This window comes from Hypanus sabinus, chromosome 12 (genome assembly GCF_030144855.1).
Source record: "Hypanus sabinus isolate sHypSab1 chromosome 12, sHypSab1.hap1, whole genome shotgun sequence".
NCBI lineage: Eukaryota > Metazoa > Chordata > Chondrichthyes > Myliobatiformes > Dasyatidae > Hypanus > Hypanus sabinus.
Window position 1 is genome coordinate 84,035,931 of NC_082717.1, and position 17,953 is coordinate 84,053,883.

Genomic DNA, 17,953 nt, shown 5'->3' on the forward strand with positions numbered 1-17,953 from the left:
TAACAAAGCTTGTGTCTGACATCTGTGAGATACCTCCCAAGTGAAACTGACATTGGAAGGACACCGAGGAAGTTATCCTAGAATCCTGGTTAATACTTGTTGATCAACCACTACATTAACTATATATTATCTGGTAACTCTTCACATCACTGTTGGTGGGCACTTCCTGTACATTTCCCTGTATTAAAACGAGGATCTCTCTTTATAAATACTTGTTGGGCTGTGAGTCCTCGTCATGTTGTAAAGTCGTGAAAGACACTTTATAAGACCAGACATAGGAGTAGTATTAGGCCATTTGGCTCATTGAGTCTGCTCCGCTACTTGATCACTGTGATCCATTTCCCTCTCAACTCCATTCTCCTGCCTTCTCCCCACAACCTTTCACACACTGACTTATTGAGAATCTATCAACCTCGGCCTTAAATACACCCAATATCTTGGTTCCCACTACTGCCTGTGGCAATAAATTCCACAGATTCACCACTTCCTGGCTAAAGAAATTCTTCCTCATCTCTGTTCTAAATGGGTGCCCCTCTATTCTGAGGTTGCGCCCTCTGGTCCTTGACTCACCTGCTATAGGAAACATCCTCTCCACATCCAGTCTATCTCGGCCTTCCAATATTTGATAGGTTTAAATGAGATCCACACTCATTATTCTAAATTCCAGTGAGTAGAGGCCTAGATCCGTCAAATGCTCCTCATATAATAAACCTTTCATTCCTAGAATAATTTTTGTGAATCTCCTTTGAACCATTGCCAGTGTCAGCACATCCTTTCTTAGATATGGGGCCCAACACTGCTCACAATTCTCCAAGTGAGGCCTCACCAGTGCCTTATAAAGCCTCAGCATTACATCCTCGCTTTTATATTCCGGTCCTCTTGAAATGAATGCTAACATTGCATTTGTCTTCCTCACCACCAATTCAACCTGCAAGTTAACCTTTAGGGAATCTGCATGAGGACCCCCAAGTCCCTCTGCACCTTGGATTTTTGAATTTTCTCCCTGTTTAAAATTTTAAAAAAAAGTCTACGCTTTTCTTCCTTCTACCAAAGTGCCATGCTGACTTTGGCTTATTTTACTACATGCCTCCAGGTACCCCGAAACCTCATCCACAACAATCAACTCCAACATCTTCCCAACCACTGAGTTCAAGCTAACTGGTCTGTAATTTCCTTTCTTCTGCTTCCCTCTCTTCTTAAAGAGTGGAGTGAAATTGCAATTTTCCAATCCTCTAGAACAATGCCAGAATCTAGTGATTCTTGAAAGATCACTGCTAATGCCTCCACAATCTCTTTAGCTACTTCTGTCAGAAACCTCGGGTATAGTTCATCTTACTTACCTACCTTTTGATATTTCAGCTTCCCAAGCACCTTCTCCCTAGTAATAGCACCTGCACTCACTTTTGCCCCCTGACAGTCTCGGACTTCTGGTATACTGATTCTGTCTTCTACAGTGAAGACAGATGCAAAATATTTATTCAGTTCATCTGCCAATTCCTTGTCCCCCGTTACTACCTCGCTGGCATCATTTTCCAGTGATCCAATATCTAATTTTGCCTCTATTTCACTCTGAAAAATCTTTTGGTATCCTCTTTGATAATATTGACTAGCTTACCTTCATATTTCATCTTCTCCCTCCTTATGGCTTTTTCAGTTGCCTTTTATTTGTTTTAAAAGTTTCCCAGTTCCCCAACTTCCCACTAATTTTTGATAGATACACTCTCTCTTGCTTTTATGTTGGCTTTGACTTCCCTTGTCAGATACATTTGTCTCATCCTGCCTTTAGAATACTGCATCTTCTTTGGGATGTATCTGTCCTGCACCTTCCGAATTGCTCCCAGAAACTCCAACCATTGCTGTTCTGCTGTCAACCCTGTCAGTGTTCTATTCCTATCAACTTTGGCCAGCTCCTCTTCCAAACCTCTGTAATTCCCTTTACCACAGATACATTTGACTTTTATCTTCTCCCTCTATCTCTTATCTTATCTCTTATCTTCTTCTCTCCTCAGGGTGAACTCTATCATATTGTAATCACTGCATCCCTAATCAAATCCAGTTTGCAACACAAAATGCAATTCAGAATTGCCTTTCCCTTGGTGGCCTCAACCACAAGCTGCTCTAAAAAGCTATCTTGTAGGCATTCTACAAATTCTCTGTCTTGGGATCCAGGACCAACCAGATTTTCCCAATCTGCCTGTATATTGATGTCCTCTATGACTATCGTAGCATTGCCCTTTTGACAAGCCTTTTCTATCTCACCCTGTAATTTGTATCCCACATCTTGGCTCCCACTCCCATCAAGGTCTATTTACCTCTGCAGTTTCTTAACTCTACCCACAAGGATCATACATCTTACGATCCAATGTCACCTCCTTCTAAAGATTTTATTTCAGTTTTTACCAACAGAGCCACACCACCCCCTGCCTGTCCTTTCAATAGAACATGTCGCCTTGGATGTTAAGCTCCCGACTATAATCTTCTTTCAGCCACGACTCAGTGATGCCCACAACATCAAATCTGCCAGTCCCTTAACTATGCTGCAAGATCATCGACCTCATTCAGTATACCGCATGCATTTGTGTATAACATTTCCGTCCTGTTCTGGCACCTCTTTCAATTTTGTCCCCCTGTTAAACTGCAACTCATCCCACTGACTGCAATTTTGCCCTATCATCTGCCTGTCCTTCCTGACAACCTCACTACACACTGCTCCATCACTCAGTTTCCCACCCTCCTGCTGAATTAGTTTAAACCCTCAACAGTTCACGGAAACCTGCCTGAAAGGACATTGGGTTCAGGTGTAGTCCCTCCCTTTTGTACAGGTTACATTTCTCCAGAAGAGATCCCAATGATCCAGAAATCTGAAACCCTGCCTCCTGCACTAATTCCTCAGCCACGCATCCATCTGACAAATCATCCTATTCTTGCCCTCACTGGTGTGTGGCACAGGCTGCAATCCAGAGGTGACTACCCTAGAAATTCTGCTTTTCAGTTTTCTACCTAGCTCCCTAAAATCTCTCTTCAGGACCTCCTCCTTATGTCACAGGTGCCACTGTGTACCGTCTTCTGGCTGCTCACACTCCCCCTTTAGAGTGGTATGAGGAATGGCATCCCTCAGGGAAGCAACATGCCATCGAGGTGAACCTCGTGTCTACTCTTCGAACTATGGAATCCCCTATCACTACCGCAGTCCTCTTCACCTCTCCTCTGTTCTGAGCCATAGCACCAGACTCAGTTGCTGCAGCATTCCCTCCACCCAAAGTCTCCAAAACACTATACCTATTATTGAGGGGAATGGCCACAGGGGTATTCTGCACTGGCTGCCCAATTCTTTTCTCTATCATGACAGTCACACAGGGACCTGCCAACTGCAACTTCAGGGTGACTACCTCCCTGTAGCTCCTACCTACCACTTCCTCTTCCTGTCATATGAGTCGATGGTCATCCCGCTGCAGCTCCAGTTCCTTAACACGTTCTCTGAGGAGCTGCAGATTGGTGCAAACGTATAAATGTTTTGAAAAGTTTGCAAACTTTGCAAACATAACTTGGGGGCAGATGGGATGCGTTTGCGGGAATAATAATAAAATGGGATTCCTGCAAACGCGTGCCTGATGATTTATGGGTTGAAGGCTCTATTTTTGTATCACATGAGCATGAACGTGTATCCTTGGTGCTGGGAATGCTTTGTGGGACTCTACCAAGATTTCAGTTTATCCTATATAGTATAGTGTCCTCTTCTTCATAATGAACATATCTCTGACTGAAAGTCGTTTTTTATAAAAGCTTTGAGAGCTGTCAGAAGAGGCTAAGTGTATGGCTCCAGCAGGCAGAAGAAAGGTTGTCCACAGAGTTTATTGGCGAAAGCAGGAGGAACACCCCAGAGATGCAAGTTGAGCTGGAGAAGATGGAAGATTTCTTCACCGAAATCCAAGGGCAAAGGTAGACCATTTGAAAATTGAAAATGCTGGAAATAACTCAGTAGGTCAAACTGAAATATTAGCTCTGTTTCATCTTCAACAGATGCAGCCTGATCCGCTGAGTATTTCTCTCATTTTCTGTTTGTATTTTAGATTTCTAGCAGATGCAGATATTTAAAAATTATTTTCACTGACGCAGGGCGACACTTAAGGATGCAGCAGTGGTTGCTCTATCTAATATCATCAAACTTTCAGAGGGGACACTTTGATAGAAAGACACAAACAGCTTGATATTTATCTTTTATATGCAGCCCATATATACATCATACAAAACACCTGAAGTACCGTACATCAGTCTTAATATCACTTTGTAGTTAAGTTCAAGACCTTCATTAAGCTTTTGGAAGAACTTAAGAGAACAACATTAAAATTAAGTAATTTTTTTAAAAAGTACAAGTGGAATTACATCATCCCTTAATATATCAAGTAGAAATGTGAAAATTTATAAGGACGCACATTCCCCTCCAGAAGGTAAAGTCAGTATTTATAAACTGGATCACAAGAGTCAGGACTGCACTGTCCTATATTAGAGCACTACATTTTCTGTCATCCGGTTTATTTTCCTGTAAAACTCTTTGGAAAGGTTTTCTGACACTGTACAGTGTTGTCTTGATGTATCCCCCTGTGCTTCATGTTCTAGGGATTCCTTTGATAACTTGTGCCAGAAGGCTCAGGCCCTGAGTGAGTTGGGCTACGGCGATGGGTGTGCGACCCGCTCAGCCTCCCAGCTGCTGTCCCGGCACCAGAACCTGGCCAAGACGGTGAAGGAGAAGCTGCGGGCTGGCCAGCTGGGTCTGCAGGAGCACCAGGCCTTCGAGGAGACCCTGCAGAACACCTGGTCCTGGCTCAGAGATGTTCAAAGAAAACTTGCTGCTATGGACAGCACTGTTGGCAGCAAGGCCACTCTGGAGAAGAAGCTGCTGCAGGTCCAGGTGCGTAACTGGTGCGGATGGCACTGCCCTTTTAGACAGAGTCAGATGGAGAAATGGAAATACCTCTTCAGTAAATCTACTGAATCTCCTCCACCATCCAATATACAGCTTTGTGGATCATTCAGTCCTCAGTTCCCAAACTCGAGCAGGATCTGTTAGTCCATTGCTACTTGTCCGGGTGGCTGATCTGTTAGCCTTAAGTTAATTTGAATGGCATCAGAGAAGCACTAGTTATACCCAAACTATTTTAATGACCTTTAGTCCCCTGACCTTGCTGGCTGGTTTGCCTACTTATACAGCAGGCTCACAACGTATGCTGTTATTTGTGGTCTAGCTGGCTTAATGGGTTGAGGGTATTAAGTATGCTATGAGTTGTGAATCTGTTTGATATACAGTATGTTGGTGTCACTTGTTTTTCATAAAGGGCATCTTACTGTTAGTTTGTCTATATTTTCATTTTCTGAGCAAATTAGTTGCTCAGAAAACACATGGAAAGGTGTATTAAAAAACCTAGATTTGTGATTATAGTACAAAGAAAGCAACGACTTGTTTAGTTTCTTTTCTGTAAATTATGTATTGCTGTTGAAAATGCAAGTTTAATGCTTTTTCTTACTTTTAGACTGTTTTCTTTCAAACACTCCATTTTCATCTAATCATTTTTTTTTGCTCTTGATATGACCCTAAATGACCCTGCTTCACACTTGTTTCTTTATTTCATTTTCCGTAGTTCCTTATGATAGAATGGAAGACTACTTGACCCTTTGGGTCCATGCTGGCTTACAGAGTAATGCCAATACCACGATTTCCCTCATCTCTCCATATTTCAATAGACAATAATAGACAGTAGGTGCAGGAGTAGGCCATTCGGCCCTTCTAGCCAGCACCACCATTCACTGTGATCATGGCTGATCATACACAATCAGTACCCCGTTCCTGCCCTCTCCCCATATCCCTTGACCCCGCTAACTATAAGAGCTCTATCTAACTCTCTCTTGAATGCATCCAGAGACTTGGCCTCCACTGCCTTCTGGGGCAGAGCATTCCACATATCCACCACTCTCTGGGTGAAAAAGTTTTTCCATCAACTATGCCCAGATTCTGCCACTCATCTGCACACTACGGGGAATCTATAGTGGCCGATTGATCAAACTTCCTGCACATCTGTGTGTGGGAGGATACCAGAGCATTGTAACGAAACCCAGGCGGTGGCAAGGAGAAGGAGCAAACTCCACACAGTCAACACCAGGAGTTAGGATTGAACTCACAAGGCAGAAGCTTACAAGCTGTTCCACCCTGCTTTCCTGAACTCATTGTCAAAGATAACCTTTTGTGATCTCGGTTTGCTTGTTCTTGCCACCCACAGTGCCACCGGATTGGCCCTGCAGCTTCAATCCAGCAAGATGCAGGCAGACACATGCAAATGGATGTTTTGCACAGGCCATTCATGGGATTGAGCAAACATCCTATAATGGAAACTTGTGCAGGCATCATGGTTCAAATTCCACGAATTCTATAATTGCTCCATTGTGCAACACTCCACAAGAACGTTTGAGGCATCTGATACCTCTAAGATGAAGAAGTATCTGAGAAATGGTGTTTTGGCTGGTGACGGCTGTAAAAAGTGAAGTTTCGGTGTTCCCCAGCTGGTGGGAAACAGGCCAGATAATGTAGTAGCCGATGCTCCTTAGAATAATGCACTTAGAGTAATGGCAGGGTTCACCTCTAACACACTTGTTTTCATCTTACTGTGTTGTTTTGTCCAGGAGATCCTGCTGATGAAAGGGGAAGGAGAGGTGAAGCTGAACATGACTATCGGCAAAGGAGAACAGTCCCTGAAGAGCAGCAACCAGGAGGGTCAAAAGGCCATTCACAATCAGCTTCAGGCTCTCAAGGACACCTGGGCTGAGGTTGTCAGTACCTCCATCAGCTGTCACAGGTACGGTCCGAGTCTCAAGTAACAGAGGTCCATCCCTGTAGCAGCTTGTAGCATCTTTGAAATGCCTGACACAAAATCACTTGATAAATTTACTTGTGGAATTCGCAATCTGTGATTTGCGTTGTGAGAAGTATTGGGCAAAGTCTGTTCACCTAACTGGCCACTATCCCATGTTAACCTGCATCCTTGGTGCCTTAATGTTCCATCTGACCGAGAGCTAAGCATCTGATCCCAATCCCCAATCCCATAGGCACTGCTCTTACCTCCATGACATCATCTGTCTGTTTCTCTGCCTCAACTCAGCTGCTCATCAAAGCCTTTAGTCCCCCTGGACAACCATTCCAGGGCTTTTCTGGCTGATCTTGCAACGTGCACTCTACGTGAGCTCCAGTTCTCCAAACATCTCTCCTGTCCTGTTTACCTTCGTTCTGGTCCGACTCCTAGATTCTGTTTTAGAAAATCACCGTCTGGTGGTGAACAAATCCCCTGTAGTTTCAGCCTCCATACCCCTGCAACCTCCAACCCTAAGTTATCTTCAGCTCTGGCCTCTGGTACTTCACCAGGGCGAACAATCCATGTGGTTTTGCTCTCTGACTCGAATTGCCCCGAGTGTTGTTGAGTTGAATTGGTGGGAGATGGCGAGGATGTGGGGGAAGATAAGATGCATCTGGGTGAGGATAGGATCAGTGTGAGTCGGTGCTCAATGGTGGGCAGGGGCTCGGTTCCATGCTTCGGTGTATCTCTGACAATGTCACTACTCCCTGATATATTTCATATAATCAGAGAATCACACAGCACAAAAATGGTTCCCTTCAGCCCATAACACAAAATACTGTGCAGATGCTGGGGTCAAAGCAACACGTACAATATGCTGGAGGAAACATTCTACTGCCATGATGAGGCCAACCTCAGGTTGGAGGAGCAACACCTCATATACTGTCTGGGTAGTCTCCAGCCCCTTGGTATGAACATCGAATTCTCCAACTTCCAGTAATTCCCTCCCTCTCCCTTTCCCCATCCCACCTTCACTTTGTCTCCTCCTACAGCTGCCTATCACCTCCCTCATGGTTCCTCCTCCTTCTACTACCCATAGTGCTTTCCCCTTGCATTCCTTATTCACCTTTCCTGCCTATCCCCTCCCTGCTTCCCCTCCCCCACCCCTTGATCTTTCCTCTGATTGGTTTTTCACTTTGCACCTACCACCTTCTCCCCACCTTATTTATAGGGCCCCTGCCCCCTCCTGCTTCAGTCCTGACGAAGGGTCTCGGCCCGAAACGTTGACTGTTCATTTCCACGGATGCTGCCCGACCTGCTGAGTTCCTCCAGCTTGTTGTACGTGTTGCTCCTCTCAGCCCGTGTTGTGCATGCTGATCGTGGTGCCTATCTGTGCTCTACACGCTCTAGTTCTAGACTCCTCTGCCTTGGATAAGGACATGGATCATCTATGCCCCTCATAATGTTATAAACCTATTTAAGGCCCTCCTCAGCCTCCAAAGTTTCACTCTACGTGATCTCGCCTTACAACCTTGGCCGTCCGTTCCAGCTGACATTCCGATAGGTCTCTTCTGCAGTAGAAAATCTGCAGATGTCGGAAATCACACAAAGTGCCAGAGGAACTCAGCAGGCTTGGCAGCGTCTGTGGGAAATAGTGTAGCCAAAGTTTCGGGCTGAGACCCTTCGTCGGGAACGGAGAGGTAAAAACGAAGAGTCAGAGTTAGAAGGTGAGGGGAGGGGAGGAAGACACAAGGTGAGAGGTGAAACCGGGAGGGGGAAGGGTTGAAGTAAAGAGCTGGGAAGTTGATTAGTGAAAGAGATACAGGGCTGAAGAAGGGAGTATCTGATTGGAGGGGACAGAAGGCCATGGAGGAAAGAAAAGGGGGAGGAGCACCAGGCGGAGGTGATGGGCAGGAAAGGGAGATAAGGTGAGAGAAGGAGTTGGGGAATGGTGAGGCGGGGGTTTGAGAGATTGATCTTCATGCCCTCAGGTTGGAGGCTACCCAGATGGAATATAAGGTGTTGCTCCTCCAACCCGAGTGTAGCCTCATCGTGACAGTAGGGGAGGCCATGACCTGACATGTCAGAATGGGAATGGGAAGTGGAATTAAAATGGGTGGCCACTGGGAGATCCTGCTTGTTCTGGCAGACTGGTAGGTGCTCAGCAAAGTGGTCTCCCAATCTACCGCGGGTCTCACCGGCAGCACTGGATACAGTAGATGACCCCTTGACTCACAGGTGAAGTGTCGCCACACATGGAAGGACTGTTTAGAGCCCTGAATGGTGGTGAGGGAGGAGGTTTAGGGGCAGGTGTAGCACTTGCTCCGCTTACAAAGATAAGTGCTAGGAGGGAGATCAGTGGGGGGGGGGGGACAAGTGGACAAGGGAGTTGCGTAGGGAGCGATCCCTGCAGAAAGCAGGAAGTGGTGGGGGAGGGAAAGATGTGCTTGGTGGTGCGATTCTGTTGCAGATGGCGGAAGTTATAGTAAATTATGTGCTGGACATGGAGGCTGGTGGTGTGGTAGGTGAGGACAAGAGGAACCCTATCCCTTGTGGGGTGGTGGGAGGATGGGGTGAAGTCTCTTCTTCACTGTTTGTCTCTGTTGCTAACACATCTTTCCTGTAGTTTTGCATCAGAACTGTCCACAATACTATAAATACGGTAATTGAGCGGAATGTGATTTTTAATGTCAACAAAGCAATTAAGAGCATCAATTCATTGCTAATTCTATGCTATGAAGTTGATTTAAGAACTAATTCCTAGCTAGGTCACTTCTTTAGCAGACGGGAGCAGAAACACTGAAAACTTTTTAATGTCCGAGTGCTAATAGGATCCACCTCAGTTATGAGAGGGACTTTGTGAGTCTGGCTGTGTGAATTCAGCCCTCCCCATGGCCGGAGCCTGCTCCTCCCCTGTAACCAGACGCTGTGTTTCTCTTGCCCCTTTCAGCCGGCTGGAGTGGGTGCTGGCTCAGTGGAGCAGCTTCGTGGACAGCAGAAGGCAGCTGCAGGAGTGGCTGGAGAGTTTGGAGCAGGAAATGAGCCAGAGCCTGGAGCAGCAGCCCGACCTGAAGGACAAGCTGCTACAGCTGGAGAGGCACCAGAGCGTCCTGGCCGACGTAGAGAAGCACTCGGCCGTGCTCGCTCGCTTGGTTGAGAAAGCCCGGGAGCTGCTGGAGAAAACTGGCGATGCCGCTTTTACAGAAGATGCGCTGCTGGAGATCAGGGCGCAGTTTGCTGATGTTGTTGTGGTCGCCAAGGTAACCCTGCTCTTCCTGTTCAAGCCCAATTCCCTTGAGTTAAACACAAATAACTCTGATAGATGTAGTGAAGTTGTTGAGTGCAAGAGCGGTGGCATTAATTGCTGCTGCAGTTGACGTCATGGCTCGCTCGGTTTCTGGCTGGTTAACCTACTTTCTCGACAGGAGGCAGATTGTGCGTTGAACACGCCTGGGAAGAGAACTCTTGCATGAATAGCAACTAGCCATGAAGTAACTCTAAAACGTGATCCGGGGAATCACTGTCAACAGGTGCAAGCATGAACTCAGTGAACCAAATTCTTGCATTTGATTCCAGGCCAGCACCAAACCGGCAAATTATAGAGCCATTAATGATACTGAGGTGATATGATTATGGTGAAAGGTCCAACGGTCACGATCTTTCGGTAACAGTGAAATGGTGATATGTTATAGGAATATCATGGCTAGGCTATGGTAATATTGTTACAGTGACATTGCCTCTGATTTCTGTGAGGCTATAGTAGAACCGGTACTGTAACTCTGCAGAGTTGATATGTGGTGCGGTTAAAATGTTATGGTGATGTCATTGCCCATTTATGGTTACAATGATTGATCTCTCAGTGCTTGGGATGGAACCATGATGCACTGGCTAACTCTCCCATTGTTGATTCTGCTAGTATGGGGTGAAGTGGAGATGTCCACAGTGCTCTTCTCAGTGCTGCTGGGGTCTTTCTATGAAAGAAGAGATGAACTTGCCCTCCAGGGCGTGCACCAGAGATTAGTTGGCTGGCTCCAGGGGTGACAGGTTTGCTGTGTGAAGGGAAATAGAGCAAGCTGACTAGGGTTTAGATCAGGAGTCCCAACCTTCATTCTGCCACTGACCAATACCATTAACTGAGGACCCCAGCTTGGGAATCCCTGATTTAGGGGGATGAGGGATATCTCATTGAAGCATACAAAACAGACAAGGGTGTTTTCTCAAACCCATGAGTCTTGGACCAGGGCCACACTTTGAGGCTAAGGGGAAGGTCATTTAAGACTGGGATGACGAGGAATTTCTTTATTCGGGTGGTGATTCTCTGCTGTTGAGAAAATGGAGTTTTGTGTTCATTCGCAGAAGAGTTAAGTAGGTCTCTGGGCATTGAAAATGTAAAGGGATATAGGGAAATGGCATGGATGTGGAAGATCACCATGTTAGAGCAACATGAAGGGCTAGGAGGCTTTTGCCTGCTCCTCCGACTAATGGTGAAGTAAACTCTTCGACCCTTAAGGCCTGCACATGTGGAGGGTGAAGTTCAGGGGAGTCTGTGCATCTGGACTCCAGCTGTGATTGAGAGATGAGGTGGAGGAGTGTGGAAATGATTTGGCGGGTAATCCATGGATTCCAGTTGTGGTCATTTCAGCCTGTTAGCTGCACAACTGGTAACTTACACAGACCATTTGGCTTTGATTCCAGGGCAAAGTAAAGAAGCTGGAAGACATGGTGCAAGAGCATCAGAGCTACCACAACGCAGTACAGGAACTGTCCAACTGGCTGAACTTAGCAAAGGAAGAGCTACACCGCTGGGCAGATGTGTCGGGAGACTCGAGCACCCTGCAGCGGAAACTGAAAAAAGTCACGGTGGGAGAACAGCCCTGAACTGGGCCATAGAAAGTGCACAGCAGTAACTGGGAAAGAGGAGAGTCAGGGTGGGAGAACTCCCCTTAACTGGGTCATAGAAACTGCAGAGCAGTAACTGGGAAAGAAGAAAGATGAGCTCCTGTACCAGGCACTGCATTTTAGTTCTGAGTCAGAATGTCATGATTTCCAGTTCCACCATAGCAACCTGTCACATAACCCAGAATCTCACTCCAGTGCAGAACCCAGGAAGTGCTACAGCAGTTGAACATTACAACAGGGCTCTTTCTGCCTTAGAACATAGAATAGTACAGCACATTAACAGGCCCTTTGGCCCACAATGCCTCCCATATAACCCCCCCCCCACCTTAAATTCCTCCATATACCTGTCTAGTAGTCTCTTAAATTTCACTAGCGTATCTGTCTCCACCACTGACTCAGGCAGTGCATTCCACGCACCAACCACTCTCTGAGTGAAAGGTGGAAGTTTTAAGAAAACTTTTAAGTTTTTTGAAACAGCATCATAAGACCTTAAGATATAAGAAAAGAATTAGGCCATTTAGCCCATCATGTCAGCTCTGCCTTTCAAACATGACTGTTTTTATTTCAATCCATTCTCCTGCCTTCTGGCTGTAGCCCTTAATCCCCTTAACAATCAGTGTCTTAAATGCACACAACAAGTAGGCAACAAATTCCACAGATTCACCACCCTGTCACTGAAGAAATTCCCCCTCATCTCAATTTTAAAAGGTGCCCTTTTATTCTGAGGCTGTGCCCTCTGATCCTAGACTCTCCTACTAATGGAAACATCCTCTCCATGTCCACTTAATTCGGGCCTTTCAGTTTCCAGTGGGTTCCAATGACATCCTCCCCTCATTCTCCTGAACCTCATCGAATACGTGCCCAGGGTCAAGAGCAGGTTACTGGCTCTGGTGACCTGTCCAGTTTTTTACCCCTTGGCTAACGTCTTGAAATGGATTACCATTTTTAGCTGCACTGGTGTCAGAGGAATTTGCTGGCTGATGCATTTCCTGCGTGCACTCTGACTACACTTCAGAAGCACTCCATTGGCTGTAAAAATCACTTCAGGACATCTTGAGTTTGTGAAGCATTTTGTACAGAAGCAAGCCTTTCCCAGTGTTTCACTCCACAGCCAACAGTCCGTCCCTTTACAGCCTCTTTACAGCCCTCCTGCTGTGCACTTTCAGCCTTATAATTGTATATAAATTAATCTTAAGGAGAATATTTCAGGTTTTTTTGTGCAGATTTGAGGCAGTTTGTGTAGAATTAAGATTACAGGAATGTCAGGGCTTGCTGATCATGAGAGAGCAGGTGAGTTAAAGGTCAGGGAGAAAGCAACTCAACCATCTTACCAGCACTGTTGTATTGTGAGCTTTGCCAGTTTCACTGATCATGTTCTCAGCAGTACCAGCCTGTACTAGCCTGCTTTCACCCCTGCTTAAGATGTTGGCTGAGCAGCCTTTGTGGAAGCAGAAGGTAAAGGGGACATATACAAATCTTTGTGAGGAAAGGGGGGTTAGTTCATGCTGCAGTTAATTATTGAGCAGGATGTAAGTCTTAAGCTTACCTGCTGTCTCATGACAATGAAATGGACTCCAGGGTTTAAGTGTGTCATTGAAATCTCAACCATTGACTTCTCATGCCCTATAGAACTTTCCTTCCTGAGAAGGGTGGGTGGGCGTTACTGCAGCATGCCTAACGCTACCCTTGAGGCTCTGCAGAGGTCTCTTATTCCTCCTAATTCCCCCTGTTGCCGTCACAAGCAAAGGACAATAAACAGCACCCCCCGACCTCTCCTGCATCTGTACCAGTTACAACACAATAAACTGAACACCTCAGGCTTCCTCTGTAAACTCGGCCTCTGTGAGTTCACCCACAAACCTACAAAGTCAGATCCCAGTGATCCCGTGACTCTGATCCCAGTTCTATTTGACCCTCTGCTCACAGCTGCCTGAGTAAGAGAAATCGCTTTCTTCTCCCTGCCGGCCTCCTCCTTTCTGTAAGGTTATCACTTAAGAGCTGCACTTTGACCTATCCGAGCCTGCACTGTTACTTTGATGGAGTGAGTTGATTAGTCTCACAGCTCTGTATTTTCCCCACAGTGCAGCAGATTTTCCCAATGAGTATCGGTTCCCTTTTGCAGTTACCATTGACCTTGATCCTACCATCTTCTCAAGCCACATATTCTATTTCATCACATCTTGCTAGGTGATTAAAAAAATCTGATCGTTGTTTATTTTCCAACTAATTACCTGTAATCTACATACTCAGATTACTTCTCTAATATTAGCACAAACTGTTTCTCTGTTTCTTGTATTTCTCACAATAATTGGGAAGCCATTCGGCCTGTCGAGTTTATGCTAGCTCCCGGAGCAATCCTATCTGCCCTGATCCACCACTCGTTTTCCTCCAGCCTGCTGTCTCTCACGTGCTCGTTAAAACCCCGCTCCCACTTTTCCTATCACTTACCTATGCCAGTTTGTGATAGCAAGCCCACCTCCAAACCCCACTCATCTATGGGATCTAGAGGAAATTGGAGGAAGCCCACATGGGTCAAAGGGAGAAAGCACCAGAGCTCAGGACTAGCAGCACTACTTGCTGTGAAATCTTGTGTATCATTATCAAATCTCCATATCACACCGATTAGCTCCATTAGTCTTACTGTATGTACAATCTTGCAGCATTATATAAACTTATAGAAAAATCAGGATATTTAGAACATTACAGCCCAATACACACCCTTCAGCCGTGTTATTGTGCCTTATAACTTACTCCACAATCAATCTAATCCTGCATAGCCCATAGCCCTCAGTTTTTCTTTCATCCATGTTTTTATTTAAGAGCCTCTTAAATGTTGCTAATGAATCAACCTCTTCCAGCACCCCTGGCAGAGTATTCCAGCCACTCTCTGCATGACAATCTACCCTACACTTCCCTCCACTCACCTCTGGTGTTAGCTATTGCCACCCTAGGGAAAAGGCTCTGGCTGTCTACTGTTTACCCCTCCCAGCCTTTTACACCTCTAGCAAGCTCCCTATCATCCTGCTTCGCTCCAAGGAGAAAAGTCCTAGCCTGCTCAGTCTATCCTCATAAAACATGATTTAATATTCCCTGCACCGCACTGGTAAACGGTATTATCGCACAAGGCTCTGCCCACTCTTTATCCAGCCCAGCCAGAAACAGTAATAGTTTTTGTTCCCTTGTGCTCATACTGAATTTGATCTTTGAGTCATTGAGTTGTACTGCACAGCAACATCGATTCCATGCTCGACCATCTCCAGTGATTCCATTTTATTCTGCTCAGATTCCCATCAACTGCCCCCAGGTCCTACCACTCGCCTGAATGCCAGTTAACCCGCAGGTCTTTGGGTTGATACCAGAGCACCTGGAGGCAACCCACATGGAAATCCACCCCACGCAGACATCGTCTGAAGCTAGGATTGGATCCAGGCTCCTGGAGCTGTAAGGCTGCGGCTTTAATTGCTGCAGCACCGCGCTACCTTTAAGTAGTCAGTTGTTCGTCTGCATTGTTCAGTGGGTTGCACATCTTTACTCTTTTGTTAAAGTGGTTCATCCTGAATTGCCTGCAAGATTTATTCATGATGCTCAGACTTACGGCTTGCAAGTTCCTAAATATAGCAAAGCTTCCTCTTCACAATCAATGCCCGTCTGCTGTCGTAGTGACCTCCACCTGGACACCCCTCAGCCTCCTTATTGCAGTGGAAGGAGCCTCATCCTGTTCAGGATTTCCCCTCAGGCCTGGTGAAGCTTTTTCTCCACCCTCTCCAGAGCTTTAATGAATCGTATCTGTCTGAATTTGGCATAACTTCCCTGCTTTCCAGTTCCATCCCTTTTATCTAAGAGTTTGATTAATATTTTCGAGGTCGACATCACCGTCTTGAAATGTTCCGTACTTCCAGAACCCCTTTGTTCTTCTACTGCCTTTAGATTTGGCCTCCTTTTCTCTTTCAACAGCATGCAGCGTCTCTTAATAACCTCCCTTGAAATTTATGTTTTGCAGGGATTTAATCTCTCTACTTTGTAAGGGCAAACTCAAGTTGTTGAAAGAAAGGCCCTGATAATCAGGTGCATGATATTCTGCAGATCCAGCTAGTGTTTCGGGGCAGAGGAAGGGTTAATATTTTCTGCAGGACGTTACGTAGCGTTTATTCAACTATGAACTTTCTAACAGCTCCATGAGCACTTGCATAAATAGTTATGACAGTGCCGGTGACTGTAAATATTTTCCATTGCCAGGAGCTGATCGCTTCCAGACGCAATGGCAGAGAGCGTTTAAACAAAGTGGAGGCTCTGGCTGCAGAAATACGACAGCACACAGCAGCCAGCGGATGTGAGGCAGTGGACAGGGAGCTGGAGGCACTGCGGGCTGACTGGCAGCACTGGGAAGAGAGCACTCTGCAAGCACAGAGCTGCCTGGAGACCATGCTCAGCCAGACGACCAGCTCTGAGCAGGAGTTCGAGGCGCAGGTCACCCAGCTGGACAGGGACCTGCAGAAATTCGGTGCCAGTCTTGAGGCTTGTTCACGCAGCCTGTCCCAGCTGAAAGACAAAACCACCGATGAAGAAGTTGTGGAATGTTGGCAGAAAGCAAAGGTTTGTTCGGAGCTCATAACGGTTTTGTGGAATTTGTACTGGGGAAGTGATTAAGAAAAGCAAAGCAGCAGAGACTGCCTAAGCTTTGATAATACTAGGGTAAAAGGTTTCTTGGCAGATATACGATGTATACTGTACATTAATATATATGATAGAGGGGTATAACCACATTCAGCTATTGGAATTCCATCATTGAAAACTGACCCCCTGGATATCTCACACTGCTGTTGGGTTAATTCAATGGCTGATAATTAAATGCAGAACCATACTGTGAGAGACTTATCCAGACTAATCTCACATTCTATCTTGTAATGCAACTTATCTCTTCAAAATGTGTTTAGTAATATTAACTTCTACTGCTTGTTTAATCCTATTTCCAGTTTCATCAAAAATAGCAAGTTCTGTTACAGAAACGATCACTCCCACACACTGTGTTTCTCCCATAGGCAGACTTGCAGACAGACACAAAAAATACACTCCCATGTGCAGCTTCACTCCCACGTCAATCCCAAGAATAGCATTGCTCCCCACAAGCGGCTTTACTCACTGACATTGCATCCTTCCCATAGGTACCCTTACTCCCACAGGCAACTTTACTCCCTGACACTGCTTCACTCCTGAAGGCAGCCTCACTTGCACCAGCAGTGAGAGCCTGGTTTGATGCTGCCCATAACAGGAGTGGTGCTCACGAGGCATGATAAATCCATACCCGTTGCTTTCAATTCACAATTACGGCCTGCTCCTGTGCTTGTCACCAGCTCTGTCTGCTGAATGTCCAGGCAGGAGGCCAACACCTTGGATGACCAATGCCAATTAAAGATCGTCTTCATTACTTGCACCAATCAGCTGTGTTTTGGCATCGACAAATTAGTCAGGGATATGAGGGGGAGAAGGTGGATTCAGTAGATTTCAACAGGTACATTTAATGTAAACAATATACATCCTGAAATTCTTTTTCTCCACAAACATCCACAAAAACAGAGTGCCCCAACGAAGAATGAGTGACAGTTAAACGTTAAAACCTCAAAGCCCCCCCTCAACTCCCTCCTTCCATGCAGAAGCAGCAGCAGAGCCACAACCCACCCCCCCCCCACCAGCAAAAACATCAGTAACCCCCCCCCCCCCCACCCCCACACCGAGCTCTCAGGCAATTCCAAGGTCTCTGATGCTAGTTTTGCAGAGACAGAAAGAGAGCAGTTATGTTATAGTATCCACTGGCCCTGCATGGAAAAAAACTCTTGGAAAGCAAGGGCAGCAGATTGCCCCAGTAGTCAGCTGCTTATTATTCAATGCTTGAAGTGGAACTGAACGTTTGGATACAGAGTTAGAGGATGGAGGGTGTTCATTTAACACACACACACACACACACACACAATCTACAAATGCCACATTCCAAGTTTCACCACAGGCAGACTTTACCTGCCCCACAGTGCGTCACCGTTATTCAGATAGCAGTGACCTTTGTCAGTCAGGATTCATTCTGAGCACCAATCACCATGGCTTTGCTTCTGAACCTGGTGTCACTCCCACATGTGGTATCACTGCCATGGCAATGGAACTTGTATAAGAGTGGAACACAATGTCACTCACTCCCACACCAGTGTCACTGAGGCAGGTTCCAC

The 17,953-nt window shown here is 46.0% G+C and overlaps 1 protein-coding gene across 12 annotated transcripts in view; it reads left to right on the forward strand.

Moving 5' to 3' along the window:
- The window catches only part of syne1b (spectrin repeat containing, nuclear envelope 1b), a 543,459-nt gene that overhangs the window by 196,492 nt on the left and 329,014 nt on the right, over nucleotides 1–17,953 (forward strand). For all 12 annotated transcript variants that reach the window (XM_059986320.1, XM_059986330.1, XM_059986328.1 and 9 more), the window contains 6 exons: nucleotides 3,784–3,939; nucleotides 4,618–4,909; nucleotides 6,673–6,845; nucleotides 9,790–10,099; nucleotides 11,535–11,699; nucleotides 15,975–16,331. In XM_059986320.1, coding sequence (XP_059842303.1) covers nucleotides 3,784–3,939; nucleotides 4,618–4,909; nucleotides 6,673–6,845; nucleotides 9,790–10,099; nucleotides 11,535–11,699; nucleotides 15,975–16,331 — 1,453 coding nt within the window. The remainder of the gene's footprint in view (nucleotides 1–3,783; nucleotides 3,940–4,617; nucleotides 4,910–6,672; nucleotides 6,846–9,789; nucleotides 10,100–11,534; nucleotides 11,700–15,974; nucleotides 16,332–17,953) is intronic.